The following is a 16,403-nucleotide window of genomic DNA, read 5'->3' as shown; positions in this document are numbered from 1 at the left end:
TACCCGCACTCCTATTTTCTTTATTCATTATTAAACCTACCCCGGCATTACCCCTATTTGATTTTGTATTTATAACACTATTCACCTGACCAAAAGTCTTGTTCCTCCTGCCACTGAACTTCACTAATTCCCACTATATCTAACTTTAACCTATTCATTTCCCTTTTTAAATTTTCTATCCTACCTGCCCAATTAAGGGATCTGACATTCCACACTCTGATCTGTAGAACGACAGTTTTCTTTCCCCTGATAACGACGTCCTCCTGAGTAGTCCCCACCCGGAGATCCGAATGGGGCACTATTTTACCTCCCGAATATTTTACCAAAGAGGACACCATCATTATTTAATCATACAGTAGAGCTGCATGCTCTTGGGAATAATTATGGCTGTAGTTTCCCCTTGCTTTCAGCCGTTCACAGTACCAGCACAGCAAGGCTGTTTTGGTTGGTGTTATAAGGCCAGATCAGTCAATCATCCAGACTGTTGCCCCCGCAACTACTGAAAAGGCTGCTGCCCCTCTTCAGGAACCACACGTTTGTCTGGCCTCTCAGTAGATACCCCTCCGTTGTGGTTGCACCTACAGTACGACCATCTGTATCGCTGAGGCACGCAAGCCTCCCCACCCACGGCAAGGTCCATGGTTCATGGGATCCCTGGTAGCTGTATGAAATCTAGAAAAACACTGTTATTTCTGTTGCCATTAATAGGAGATGGATAGCACAGAAATACTTTAAGTAATAAGCAGGCAGTACAGCATTTGAGAGCACAATAACCAATATAATTACCTTAGTCAGTATTGCTAACAATATGCTCCATACAATTTCAATTTTCTATCTTGCTGGTTGTTTCTTTAAATAAAGTACTTTATCATCTTCTATATTTCATCTCAGATGCACACATAAATTCTAACATAGCACTGAACAATAGTAATATTTTGTAATAACTAATTAATGATTGCGGACTGCACCACATACACGTCTGCCATCTTCAAAAAATGTATCAGGACTGTGGTAACAGGAGAGGGTTACAATTCTTCAGCTGTCAAAAAATAAGAAACACAAAATATCGCTATCGATACAAGTTATGAACAATTCGTATTCTGTGCCGTGACACGTAAGATATTCTTTGAAATATCAGGTGGTCGCTGCTAAGCGACAATCTAAGAAATTTTTACACAAATTGTATGGCTTCTATGAGCCTGCACGGTTAGATTATCGAATGTAAGTTTATTTAAGCCATCGAAACAGGTACTAATATTACAAGCGCTATGGATGTCTGAATGCTTCCTGAGCTGCTGACACCATTGCTGCAGATGAGTTACTTCCATGACTTGGTGAATAAAGTGTTTCCAGAATTCATCATGTAACATATGTGCATTATTGTGTGCTATCATTTGCAAATGACTTCATTTTGATATCTTGAATCGTTTATGAGCTACGACAGTTGTTATGACAATGTGGTTTGCACATCGTGCGCAACTGTGCTTCAGATATAAAACCCAATTAATTGAGACCAAAATGAGATATCCTTCTGCTCTCCATTTTAAATAAAATTTCGATATCTTATCTAGATTTCATTCACTTCAATGTATGATCCAAAATGACCCATACATAAAGTTTATGCAATGCATTTTTAACTCTGCAAACTCTTTAAAACTTCTTGCAAGATTTTACTTAACCTGATGCAGCACATTAAGTATGACAGATAAGAAAAAGAAATTCAGTTCTTTACTGAGTGGAAATATCAGACTGTAAGATGTCCAAAAATCAAATTCTTTCACTTAATAGTTTTTGTAAAACCAGATGGTAAGTATTTCATATCAGCAGGAATTCTGTCTCTTAGGACAGGCACCAGTATTTTTCAAACAGTACAGCCATAACACAAGCCTCCTCAGCATGGAATGCAAAGAGCATGTCCGTAGCAGTGAAAGGCTGAACTGTCCCGCCACAAGCACCGCACAATTGTTGTTTGGCTCAAACTTCCACCTCTTTGTTCCTACGAAAGACTGAATTTATGGCCGATATATTCCAGATCCGGATGCTTTCATCACAGATGTGAGATGGTGTGTAGCCTCAGCCAGTCGTGGGCTCTGCTTCACTGTTGGCAAAGGTTTATAATGGACTGTGGTTGACTGTGTGGAAAAGTGATGGTATGTAGCTGAAATCTTGCTGTGTCGGTGTTGTTATGCCTTTTGTGTATGTTGTAGTTTTCATGGAACTAAATGGGAGCCACTGATTTCAGAATGATTATTATATGAAAGCTTTAGATGACCGTTAAATGTCTGAAGTGAAATTTTTGGAGAAAAGAATGGGACGAGATGGTAGCACTGACTAAATATAAATGTAAGAACATATTTTATCAGTTGTAATATGTTGTTGACACACCGTCTGTAACAGACAGAGGTGTTGCTAGTAAGTACATTCTGTGTTGTCCAATCAACCAACACATAATTGTCTCTCCTAATGTTCCAGGAACCAGGAGCGGCAGAGATATATTTTGACAGAACACGGTAAGTTTCAATAGTTTGAAGTGATATGTTGCCAGTTGTTAAAAGGAGTCAGTAAGGCAAATCTTTTTCTAGAATTATTAAGTGTATATTTTCTGGAGACTGAAGGTCTTTGTAAGGATTGACATAGTTTCCATGAGAAACAATAGCGTGTGTGTGTGTGTTTGTGTGTGTGTGTGTGTGAGAGAGAGAGAGAGAGAGAGAGAGAGAGAGAGAGAGAGAGAGACTGAAGACAGTGTAAGGCAGAGCTCAGATTGATACCCTGTTGTTAGACTCATCTTAAATTGCATCCTGACAGGAAATGTTTTTGTTGTAAATGTGTTTCCTGTCCTGTTTTAATGTAGTTTCAAATACTACCTCTCACTAAGGTTTCTGTCCACGCATCTTACTTTCCCATAGTGTATCTGGACCATCTGCTACCCTGTGTCTAATAATGAGAAAACTGTATCGATATGTTGTGCTGCACTGTGAGTATAAAAAACTTAAAGACATTAAGAGAAATGCGTAATAGTCATTGGTGGATAAAAACATACTGCAGAAGAAGTGGCGACAATAATTTGCAATGGGACGAGTGTGGAAGATGACGCAGCCTTTTGTAAATTCGCTAGGATGTCATCCTTTGAATTTCAAATTATGGCTTTTGTGATAGTATTGTATGGTACAAAGAAGACACAAATTTCAGGAAAGCAATTACAGTGTTACTCTCAATATTTTGGCAGCTGCAGTTTCAAGCCAGAGATATGCATATTTGTTTCACATTTCAAAGTAAGCGACGTCTGAAATAATACCTGAGGTACGTGGAGGACCGGTTTTGAAGCCGCGAATGATTAGCAACCTGATCTGCTTCCCGATACAGCTGCTGCTGGCCCTAAATACAGCCGCAGTTCTTTCCAAAGACTCCTGTCATCTGTTTACATTCTTATAGCTGGAATTCCCGACATTCCACAAGCATTTCTCTGCCTCGTACGATGACAGCAGTTCCAAACCGTGTGGCCTTGTCTGCTACCTTTCAGTATCGTATTGATGGACTGCGTAAACAAGTGCAAAAGCGTACAAACTACAGGTGACCTAGTCACATACGAATGCTTCTGCCGTGCAGTGGCAAGGTGCAGGAGCTGGCCAAAAACATTGGGCTGACACACTCGTGGATAGCTATTTCCATGTTTCAGATGTGTTGCCAACATGAGTTTGCAGTGGTTGCCAGAAACATAGCCTGAAATTTGTTGCACACTTCACTTTGGATGCAGCTTTAGATACAGATCCATTCTGTCACCTAGAAGACAAAGTACAGGTGTGCAGAATGTCTAAACACTGGTGTGACTGCATTGAAGATTTTCGTAGCAAGCAGAACTCTTTGTATCATTCCAAATGTGGGGGCATCCACCAGAGTACTGTTCAGAATATATAAACAGCCAGACAGACAATGTTCGTGCCAGTCTGAGGTCCTACGCAGATGATGCAGTGTGAACAGTGTGGCAGTTGTGCATAGTAGACTACATAACAGAGCATGTGTGTCAACCGTCAGCACTTGTTTTAGTTATATTTTTCCATATACCTACACCGAGGTGACAAAAGTCGTGGGGTACCTCCTAATACTGTGTTCGACGTTCGTTTGCTGGGATAGTGCAGCAGCTCGACACGGCACGGACTCGACAGGTTGTTAGGAGTCCCCTGCAGAAATATGGAGCTGTGGTGCCTCTGCAGCCATCCGTAGTTATGAAAGTATGGCCGGTGCAAGATTTTGTGTGCAAAATGACCTTTCAATTATGCCCCGTAAACTTTTGATGGGATTCACATCAGGCAATCTGGGTAGCCAGCTCATTCGCTCGTATTGTCCAGATTATTCTTCAAGCCAATCGGGAACAGATGTGGCGCAGTGGCACGGTGCATTGTCATTCTTAGAAAATTTCGACGTTGTTTGTGAACGTGAAGTCCACGAACAGCAGCAGACGGTCTCCGTGTAGCCGATCCTATCCGTTTCCAGTCGACGGTCTGTTCAGTCGGCCCACACCGTAGTGGAGCCACAACCGGCTCGCTCGGTGCCTTGTCGAGAGCTCGAGTCCCTGCCTTCGTGGGGTCTGCACCACACTCCGACCTTGCCGTCAGATCTGACCGGCTGAAATTGGGACTCGTCTGACCAGGCCGTGGGTTTTCAGTAGTCTAGGGTCAAACCGATACGGTTATGAGCCCAGGAGAGGCATTACAGGCAACGTTACGCTGCCCGAGGCAGGATTCGAACCTGTGACCGTAGCGGTCGCGCAGTTACGGACTGTAGCACCTTGAACCGCTCGGCCACTTCAGCTGGGCCAAATACTGTCAAGATTGCTCTGTGTCAATTGTCTCATTGGTGCCCAAGTCGAAAATGTTGATTTGAATTAGAGCATGTAAGCTTTTAACCCTCAAGCACAACACCTTTTATCTTTTGTCGAGAAAATTTAATACTGCAAGTCCTATATTTTCAGATCGGGGACACAAACCAATCTGATACCATTAATAAGGAATATTCCTGTAGTACCGCGTGTGAATTTTACGTGATATAATCTCAATGTTATCGGTCGATAAACTGTCCGCAGACCTTACGTCTAATGTCAACACTGTTAAAGATCGCAACTGCTGTTGTAAACTCTGGTTAATATGTAAATTTAGGATATCTTCACACAAATTTCATCCAGACGAGAAGAACATTTGCAACTTGATATTTTTCAGTAAGCTGGTTAAAGATTCTGTGTAAAATATCTTCACAAAAAGCATAATATTGCACAAAAACTTCCATTTCGTGTATATATTATTTTTAAAGGTGTGACGTACTTCATTATAGTTTACTTCTGTTGAAGTATCATTCGAGGGTCCATTTCAAACAAAATGGTTCTATAGATCAATTCAATACTTTTGTTACATATAATATTGTAAATAATTCTAAACACCGTTCTGTAGTTTCTCAATAAAAACTCTCTCGTATCAATTTATTGCATATCAGTCATTGCAATTTATGTAAATAGAACAAAGGAACCAATGTTGTTGGACTTTGTGACTGAGCACTGAAGCCAGTGAATACCTCAAATACCCGGGAGGATCCTTCTGGAGCAGTTTGATGTGGAACCACCACAGAAGTCTAGCCACACTCAGTACTGGTTGGAAAAGATAACAAGGAAGCCTGATTTGTGCACCAAACCGGTCGCTTCCAAAGCCCAAGTTCAGACATTTGCTGACTTTTGTTTGTCAGTGGAGTACTTAAAGCATTAGATGCAGAACCAAGGCAACCACCTGTCAGTGGTATACTGGCTGTTCCAGGAGGAATGGTGAATATTCAGGGATGTGACAGGAATGTTCATTCAAAGCAAAAAGTCTAGTAAACACTAAGCTCTAAAATGTGTTCCTCAAGAGTTGTGAGTGCTTGTTCATCTTCACCACTTTGAAGCACATCTCTTCTCTTCAAAAATGTACTCATAGCTCTTAAGGTGTGCATTTTAGAACCCAATATTTACTTAACATTTTTCTCTTGTTTTGGTCCATACTTTTTTTTTTTCAATAGAGGTGGAGCCCCTCCACGCCCACACCGGCATGATGGCCAACACAAAAGGTCTACTGCCATCTCTGCATAGGGGTTAGTATTCACTAAAGTGAGGTGTCGCAGGATGTGGGTACTGCGATGTTTGCGTACGTCTGGTTAGGGTTAACCATCAATACGCGCTCATCTGGAGATAGATTGGTCGAAATCGGACGAAGGGTAGTGGTTTGAAGGTCAGAGGAAAAAAAGTGCCGTGGCAAGAGCCAAGGGAAAAAAACCTCTGCGATAGTTAGGTCGGGTGGTAAGAGCAGTAGCGGTTGTCTTGCTGCCTGCGATAGGTCGTGCAAGGATAGGCTTTGTTAGTAGTGGGTATCGTGTGTGTCGATACCTTGACGTTGTGCGTTTTTGCTGCTCGGCGGCTGGCGCTGGGTGCTGCTACAGAGTCCTCGTTCAGCGTCAGCAACCTGCAACAGTTAGGTTTGTTATCGGTCTTGTGTCGGATAGGTCATATACCGGAAGCACAGTGTGAGGGAATGTTGGCAGCTTGTTTGTGCGTCTGTGGGCGAGCTTGTCGGTGTCCCTGCTGTGGCCTGTTGGTCAGCACTAATAGCAGCTGGTAGTTGCCAGTCAGTGTTGCTGATATGGAGGGGCTTACCGACGTTTGTCGCTGTTTGCGTATGTTAGTTTACCATAGGTGGCTATGCCCTAGCTAGCAGTGTCTTTGGCCGCTTGTGCTTCCACCTGTGGTTGTGATCGTAGTTTCCCAGAGTGAGGACGAAAGGATTGCTCGAGTGTCTCGAGTTCCTGTATAGTCGTGTGGCGTGTTTTTTGAATACTTCCTTGAGGGTATCAAGGCGGTATTCATGGTGAAGATCTACAGTGCATGTGTAGCGTGGAGCGTTGCTAATGATTCGTAGCACCTTGTTCTGTATGATCTGCAGGTGGCGCAGTCGTGTAGGAGCTGTATATCCCCAGACAGGAGCTGCGTATGTCATCAGAGGTCTAATCAGTGTCACGTATATGGACCTCGACACCCTCCTATTCAGTGTGCTTTCCCTGTTGAGCATTGGGTAGAGCTGTTTGAGCCTCGTGTGCGCTCGGTTGGCAACGTATTCGATGTGGTTCCCCCCATGTAAGTTTCCGGTCCAGCCAGACACCAAGGTATCTGACTTTCTCTCGGAAACGTATTGGGCGTGTATGTAGTGTTATTGGTCTACAGTGTTGATGTTTGCACAGTAGTTTCGGTCTGCGTGTGAACAGAACTGCTTCACACTTGTCGACGTTTACTTTAATACGCCATCGCTCCAACCGAGGCTCAGCTGTTCGGGTCCATACTACCACCTCTCGTAATATGGAAAGCAAAGAGTGTGCAGTACAAGAGATTTGTTTCACAATATTGAAGATGAAAAAATTGGTCGTACTCTTAAGGTATGCACTTTAGGGCTCGTGTCTACTGGACCTTTGTGCTTCCAGCGATCATTCCTGTGGTGTCCCTCAATAATGACCATTCTTCTGGAATAACTTGTGCGAAACTGGTATCGTCCCAAAAAACTTTAAGAAAAGTATTGTGATAACGATTCCAAAGAAGAACAGAGCAGCCATGTGTGAAAATCACAGCACATTCAGCATCCGAGCTCACACTTTCGAAAATATTACCAAAAATAATACACAGACACTTTAAGAACATAAGTAAAGCCAATTTATATGAAGGTGAATTTGGCCTCTGAGAAGGCATAGACCGTGGTAACCATGGCATGTAGTGCCCGCAGAATCCTTAAGGCAGAGGGGCAATAGATCGACTCCCGTGCCTTCGCAGTATAACTGAGGGTAGCTCTACGGTCGACAGAATAAGTTTGTATAGCATTTGTAGACCTTTGGAAAGCATTTCACATTGCCAAGTGGAACAAACTAATCAAAATTGTAGTAGTGATTAAACTAAACTATAGACAGAAGAATAATAGTAAAGACAAGAAACACAAAAAAGGTGTTTAAAAAATGTTTTTCATCCTCTGCAATGATTTACAATGTGATGTAAGCTGAAAATGGGTTAACTAAATAAATAAAGACTATAAAACATGCTAAAATTTTGTGTTTTTATTTTATTAAAAAAAGTGGAAGTGCTTTTCTTGTTACTGCTTGTCTAAAATTCCTATCCTCTCTACTTCTATCATTGTAAGTTATCTTTGTTTCCTAATAGTAAAACCCTGTCTACTACTTTCAGCACCTTATTTCCTTATCTAATTCCCCTAGCATCGTGTGATTTAATTCAACTACACTATGTTGCACCTTTCTTGTACTGACAAATATCTCCATAAAAGACTTCTAACACTTAATTTATATTCGGGTTTGACACATTTCTATTTTTCAGAAATGATTTTCTTGCTGCTGCCAATCTGCATTTTATATTCTGTATACTTTTGGCCATCAGTTACTTTACTGTCCAAATAGCAAAACTCATATACTACTTTTACAGTCACATATTTCCTAATTTAATTCCAAATCATCACCTGCATTCCACTATCCTGATTTTACTTTTATTTAATATCATGTATTAACCATCTTTTGAATACGGTATCCTTGCCGTTCAACTGCTCTTCAAAGTCCTCTGCTGTCTCTGACAGAATTACAATGTCATCTGCAAACCTCAAAGTCTTAACACTCTCTGCCTCAACTTCTGTTCCCTTTCCGAATTTCTTCTGATTTTCTTTACTGCTAGCTCACTGTACAGATTTAATAACATTGTGATGAGGGTACAACCATGTCTCACTCCATTCTCAACCCCTGCTTCCCTCTCACGTTTTTTGACTCCTATAGGTGTAGTCTAGTTTCTGTACAAGTCGTAGATAATCTTTAGTTTACATTATTGTACCTCTGCTACTTTCAGAATTTATAAAAAATTTATTCCGGTCCTAGGTGTCGAAAGCTTGATGAGGTTGATAGAACACTTTTAACAACTGGACCAGTTACCCTCTGTAGAAATTGCAACACACTCACCATCTGGTCCAGTCGTGAGATTGTGGTGTCGTATGTCTGGAATCAGGTGTTAAGATCGTGGTATTCTGTACCTGACAAGGATGACAGTGCATTTGGCATCTGGGCATTTGCAATTCCTCCCTGGCCATCCGCATTTAGATCATCAACGGATTCCTTAAATCAATAAAGCAGAATGTTGGTTGGCACGGTTCCTTTCAAAAGGACTCTGCTGATTTCCTTTCCCATCCCACTTCAGTTTGAATTTGTATTCTGTCTCTAATGAGGTAACCATTGACAAATCCTTAAACCATAATCTCCTTTCTTTCCTCCGTTTCAGAATACTGTGTAGAACAGTGAAGTTATAATTGTAGCTATATCTCCAGATGGGGATGTTCTTGATTTGTACACACCTTTATACTCTCTCTCTCTCTCTCTCTCTCTCTCTCTCTCTCTCTCTCTCACACACACACACACACACACACACACACACAAGATTATTGAACATATACACAAATTATGCAGCATATTATTAATTTTCATGAATGTTTTGTGTGTCTGTAGTAACGTAAAGGCTATAGTCTGCCCAAATGACGTTTTCATATTAAGCCTGTGCACTTTACAGCCAACATAACTGCTAAATTAGTGCAGTGATAATGTATGCAGAGTGGCAGGGTGTAAAAATTTAAAATGAAATAAAAGACCTTCTTCTAAATAATGAAAAATGAATGCTGCATAATGTAGCAAACAAGTTAAATTTATTATACATTAACAATTTTTCACCGGATAATACGTGACAAGTGGTTCAACAATATTTGTTACATTCATTGAGATCTAATCATTTCACATAACATACAGTTTTGCTTTTAGAAATTTCCTATTTGTCTTAAGGTTTGTTAAATGCTTTCAGATATACAGCAGCTGTATTCACTGCATGCAGTCATCTCTACTCTGTTTTACATTAATTAATACACTTTCATGTGACATAAAACAATGTAGTGCCCATCATCCCATCACATTATTATTATTATTATTATTATTATTATTACAGATTGCAAATTATGCATGGACTGAGGTTTGAAGTCAGAATAAAACGAAATACTCAAATTATTAACCAAAAGTGTTAATTGTCTGTTCAAAATTGTGTGTTATTGCTAAAATCCTGAAGTGACAATATACAGGAACCAAGTATGCTGAGGTATCAGGTTCTTCGTTAAATGCCGAGATCGTGTAATACGTCATAACCTGACTACGGTGGTTACATTTCAGTGTGCATGTTGTACAATATGATTTAATACTGTTTTTATTTTTAATTTTTGAAATAATGTATGTTTAATACATTCACATTATGCTCCACAGATTTGGGTTCTTCGCCACTGCGTCAACAGAAACAGCAATTCCTGCCCTGGCGGGACGAGTCGGTACCGATGTGGGATTGTCGCAGTATCGGATGCACGAGAGCGCACCTCACAGCAACTGTAATACTGCAGCGAGACAGAGTGTCGGGCAAGACTTTGAATGTAGTTCATGCTCTTCAGCTTTTACATTAAAGCACAGCCTCGTACTCCACGTGTTCACCCACGTACCGGGTGTGCCACCTCCGGACCACATCTGCAGAGTGTGCGGGGAGGTGTTCGACGACGCAGAGTCTCTGCTCGGACACGTGACTGCTCACGAGGACGGGCTACGGGGGGCTCTTCAGACTTCCGGAAGATCCGAGCTGCCTCACGACGGACGGAAGCCCCGAAAACGTCCTCACAGCTGCGATACGTGCGGCAAGGCCTTCCCGACGCCCCAGAGCCTGAACATTCACACGCGGACTCACTCCGGGGAGAGGCCGTACGCCTGCGAAATTTGCGGCAAAGCTTTCGTCCAGTGGATTCACCTCCACAACCACAAAATTACGCACTCCGACGAGAAGCCTCACCGCTGCGAAATCTGCGGGAGGACCTTCGGCCACTCCGACAGCCTGAAGAGGCACCTGCGGCTGCACACGGGCGAGACGCCGTACCGGTGCGACGTTTGCGGGCTGTCCTTCTCTCTTCTGGACAAACTCAAAACGCACAGGCAACTCCACACCGGAAAGAAAAAGTACAGCTGCGAAATTTGCGGGAGCTCCTTCGCCGCGCCGAACAGCCTGAAGGCGCACACGCGGAGGCACACGGACGAGAGGCCTTACGGCTGCGATGTCTGCGGCGAAAGCTTCATGTGGTCTGCGACTCTCAAGAGGCACAGACTGACGCATACGGGCGAGAAGCCCTACAGCTGCAATCTGTGCGAGAGGCAGTTTGCCGAGCTGAACACTCTGAAGAGACACTTGCAGAGTCATTCCGGCGAGAGGCCTTATAGCTGCGGACTCTGTGGAGCGACGTTTTGCTACCTCAGCTCTCTCAATGCACACGGCAGGGTGCACACGGGTGAGAAGCCGTACAGCTGCGACATATGCGGCAAGTGCTTTGCCGTGTCGAGTCACGTGAAACGCCACCGGCGGGTGCACGCGAAAGGCCCAGAGAAGCAAATCTCGTAAGAGCCCTTCCTCTTTCACTAATGGCACTAGTAACAAATACGTGTGTTTACGAAGAGACTCGAGGTATTCTAAATTGTTCTCGGGGCAATGTTGTCATGTTTTGCACTGGCGAATGGAGTTTGTGACTTCCCAGTGTTGTCGAGCAATCAGATTTTTGTTCTGTATCCGAGAATGTTATTGATATGTGCCTATTATGTTAAATAATAAACTAAGCAGAATGGGAGAACTATAAAATGATAATTTATCTTTTGCAGTCACCTGGTGCAAACTTCATAGAGTTTTATTTTAATCATTATTCAGGGCCTTAACATCTAGCTTTAAGACTGATTTGCTGGCCATCAGTTTTTCAAAAATATAGCTTCACGAAGGTAGCACGTGTAAAATATGGGAAGCGAAATTTATTTAGAGCTTGTACAGAAACCGGACTAAAGTTACAAGAGTCAAAGGATGTGAAAGGCGAGAAGTACTCTAGGAGTGAGACGGACAGTTGTAGCCTATCACCAGTGTTATTCAATAGTAAAGGAAACAGAGAAGTAATTTTGAAAGGGATGTGAAGTACAGGGAGAAGAAATAAAGACTTAAAGGCTCACCAGTGACACAGTAATTCTGTCAGAGATCACAGAATAATTGCAAGGGCAGTTGAACAAAGTGGATAGTGCCTTAACACAGATGTATATAAACAAAATTTAAATGAAAGCTAATGGCACGTCATCGAATTAAATCGAGTGATGCTGGGGGAATTAGATTAGGAGATGAGACACTTAAAATAGTAGATGAGTTTTGCTTTGCTGTTTGAGCAGCAGAATAACTTATCATGGTCAAATAAGACAGGGTAAAAAATGTATATTCACAATAGGAAGGAAGACGTTCCTGAAAAGAGATTCATTAACATTAGATACAGATTCAAGTGTCCGGACGCTTTCCTGAAGGTATTTGTGTGGAGTGTAGCTTTGTACAGAAGTGAAACATGGACAAGAAACTGTTGCAACAAGAACAAACTTTTGAATTGTGATGCTACAGAAGAAAGCTGAAGACTACGTGGGTAGATCAAGTATGTAATGAGGAGGTACTAAATCAAATTGGGGGGCAAAAAATTATTCACAACTTGACTAAAAGAAGGGAAAGGTTGATAGGACACAGTCTGAGGCATCAAGGAATCATCAGTTTCATAATGGAAGTTAGTGGAGGGGAGGGGGGGGGGGGGGGGGGGAGAGACTGTAGAGAGAGACTGTAGAGAGAGACCAAGGCTTGAATACAAAAAGAGGTTCAAGTGAAAAGTTCTGAAGAGGCTTTTATGACGTGGACGAGAATAAAAAGCAGCATAAACCAGTCTTCAAACTGAACAGCTGCTTTGTGAAACACATTTTTTCATGAATGAATCATTCCCATTTGTGAAAGCTAAACGTCTCCAGACCACACCGCTCACAATAGACTCCCTCATACTACGTCCTCTCAGCACAAGTTGTGACATTTTAACTCGTAAATGGGATTTTTAGTATACATTGCATAATTTCATTAGTACTGTGCTATTATGGCACATTCTTATGTGGTAATGCAGCTAGGGTCAAACAGTTGTTTATTCTACAGAAACAGGCAGTAAGAACAAATTTCGGGCTTGCAGCCGGTCGTCGTTCAATACTTCGCACGATATTTCAACTGGGCACCTGCCAGTCATCTTCAGGTGAGCCGTCGCAGACTGGCGAAAACGTCCTCCGTTCCGCAATATATAGCGTACTGTAACTATTCTGCGCATGCGTCGAAAACTTGATAGTTGAACCACACTGCCTGCCGGCACCGCCCTCGCTGGTGGAATAGCGGAACTCAGTCGCCCTCTGCGTTGCTGTTTGCCATGGCAGTCGACGCACTCTGTCGTCTTCAATTTGAGCAAATCGTGGAGATGATGGGATTCCATGCACTGTCCAGCTGGTAGCCGCTGTCACGGTTTAACAGATTTTCCGCCAGTCGTATTTCTACGGATTCTTTAATAATGGAGTCCCAGAAAGATGTTGCTGTGGACAAAATCATTGTTTTCTCATACTCCATTGAATGTCCATTAGAAATACAATGTCCAGCAATAGCGGACTTGCTTGGCTGCAAAAGGCGGGTGTAACGATGTTCAGTGCAGTGTTCTTTGACGGTGCATGTGGTTTGACCTATGTAAGCCATACCACACTGGCACGGTATCTTTTAAATTCCGGCCTTTCGTAGTAACAGATTGTCCTTAACTGATCCCACAAGGTCCGCAATCTTCGATGGTGGGCAAAAAACCACTTTTACCTGAAATTTTCGGAGGATTCTTGCTATTTTAAACGAAGTGTTGCCAACGAAAGGAAGAAAAGCTAAAGATTGTTCCGGCATGTTCTCCTCCTTATTCACTTCCTGCTTCTTAGTTTTAACTGTTAGTGCCCTGTTAATCTGCCGGATGGAATACCCATTTTCGCTGAATACTGTCTTTAGATGGGCGAGTTCTTGAGGTAAGCTATCTAGATCTGAGACAGTATGAGCTCTATCAACGAGTGTTTTAAGCAAACTCATGGCAACTCGATGCTTGCAGGTACAAATCAGTTTGAATGGGTTTCTGGTAAACTGATTGCCCTAGAGAACCACCATTCTTCCTTCGAACGAGGACATCCATCTTTCTCTATTTCCATGATGAACAGGATGTTACTATGAATGAAGTTGACATGATGTAGAAACTCCATTAATTTATCTTCTCCATGAGGCCACACTATGAAAGTGTCATCCACATACCTGAACGCTGCACTGAACATCAACGTTACACCCGCCTTTTGCAGCCAAGCAAGTCCGCTATTGCTGAACATTATATTTCTACTGGACATACAATGGAGTATGAGAAAACAATGATTTTGTCCACAGCAATGTCTCTCTGGGACTCCATTATTAAAGAATCCGTAGAAATGTGACTGGCTTAAAATCTGTTAAACCGTGACAGCGGCTACCAGCTGGACAGTGCATGGAATCCCATCATGTCCACGTTTTGCTCAAATCGAAGATGACAGAGTGCATCGACGGCTGTGGCAAACAGCAACGCAGAGGGCGACTGAGTTCCGCTGTTCCACCAGCGAGGGCGCTGCCGGCGGGCAGTGTGGCTCAACTATCAAGTTTTCGATGCATGCGCAGAATAGTTACAGTACGCTATATATTGCAGAATGGAGGAAGTTTTCGCCAGTCTGCGATGGCTCACCTGAAGATGACTGGCAGGTGCCCAGTTGAAATATCGTGCGAAGTATTAAAGGACAACTGGCTGCAAGTTCGAAATTTGTTTGAACAGTCAATTCGCCAGGAAAATTTTAAAATTCACAGGCAGTAAGAATATTGCGTAAAATTGATAACTGAACACATTACAGAACCCTGATCGAGGACCTACGGATACTTATGCATACATACCAAAACTTCTACTACATAATTATTTTACGCACATCAAAAAAAATTTTGCATCCACCCGGTTCCCAGAACTCCTGAAAAGATACGTAGACTGTGGATATTGTATCACAGACACAGTCCCTTTGATTGTTCAGAGATGTCACTAAACGTGCCCAAAGATGTAAACAAACATGCATGAGCAGTGCCTATTAGATGGATGGGGTTCGATATCCAATCAGTTCCAGTCATTCCGCCGGGAAGGAGGTACACGGCTCATGTTGTCTGTAGTTCAACTGTGCGTAGACGGTCAATACCGCGGTTCGATCGCATCCGCATTATTACTTTGTGACAGAAAGGGCTCTCGACAAGGGAAGTGTCCGGGCGTCTCGGAGTGAACCAAAGCAATGTTGTTCGGGCATGGAGGAGATACAGAGAGACAGGAACTGTCGACGACATGCCTCGCTCAGGCCGCCCGAGGGCTACTACTGCAGTGGATGACCGCTACCTGCGGATTATGGCTCGGAGGAACCCTGACAACAACGCTACCATATTGAATAATGCTTTTCGTGCTGCCACAGGATGTCGTTTTATGACTCAAACTGTGTGCAATAGGCTGCATAATGCACAACTTCACTCCCGACGCCCGTGGCGAGGTCCATCTTTGCAACCACGACACTATGCAGTGTGGTACAGATGGGCCCAACAACATGCAGAATGGACTGCTCAGGATTAGCATAACGTTCTCGTTACCGATGAGTGTCGCATATGCCTTCAACGGGACAATTGTCAGAGACGTGTTTGGAGGCAACCTGGTCAGGCTGAATGCCTTAGGCACACTGTCCAGCGAGTGCAGCAATATGGAGGTTCCCTGCTGTTTTGGGGTGAAATTATGTGGGGCTGACATATGCTGCTGGTGGTCATGGAAGGTGCCGTAACAGCTGTACGATACACGAGTGCCATCCTCCGACTGATAGTGTAACCATATTGGCGAGGCATTCATCTTCACGGATGATGGTTCGCACGCCCCCATCGTGCATATCTTGTGAATGACTTCCTTGAGGATAATAACATTGCTCAACTAGTAGGCAGCATATTCTCCAGACATGAACCCTATCTAACGTTCTATTATAGATTGAAAAGGGCTGTTTAGGGACAACGTGACCCGCCAACCACTCTGAGGGATCTACGCTGAATTGCCATTGAGGAGTGGGACAATCTGAACCAATAGTGCCTTGATGAACTTGTGGAGAGTATGCCACAACCAATACAGGCATGCATCAATGCAACAGGATGTGTTACTGGGTATTAGAGGCCCGGTGTGTGCAGTAGTCTGGACCACCACCTCTGAAAGTCTCGCTGCAAGGTGGTAGAACATGCAATGTATGGTTTTCATGAGCAATAAAAAGGGCAGAAATGATGTTCATGTCGACATCTATTTCAATTTTCTGTACAGGTTTCAGATCTCTTGGAACCGAGGTGATGCAAAACTTTTTTTGATGTGAGTATT

The 16,403-nt window shown here is 42.9% G+C and overlaps 1 protein-coding gene across 2 annotated transcripts in view; it reads left to right on the top strand.

The window, feature by feature from the left end:
- The window catches only part of LOC124719985 (zinc finger protein OZF-like), a 161,316-nt gene extending 149,570 nt beyond the window's left edge, over positions 1 to 11,746 (top strand). For both annotated transcript variants that reach the window (XM_047245212.1, XM_047245211.1), the window contains exons 7-8: positions 2,473 to 2,510; positions 10,345 to 11,746. In XM_047245212.1, the coding sequence (XP_047101168.1) occupies positions 2,473 to 2,510; positions 10,345 to 11,512 (1,206 nt within the window). In that variant the 3' untranslated portion in view covers positions 11,513 to 11,746. The remainder of the gene's footprint in view (positions 1 to 2,472; positions 2,511 to 10,344) is intronic.
- Positions 11,747 to 16,403: the final 4,657 nt, after the last annotated feature.

This window comes from Schistocerca piceifrons, chromosome 11 (assembly GCF_021461385.2).
Source record: "Schistocerca piceifrons isolate TAMUIC-IGC-003096 chromosome 11, iqSchPice1.1, whole genome shotgun sequence".
NCBI lineage: Eukaryota > Metazoa > Arthropoda > Insecta > Orthoptera > Acrididae > Schistocerca > Schistocerca piceifrons.
This window is presented reverse-complemented; position numbering and strand designations above follow the sequence as displayed.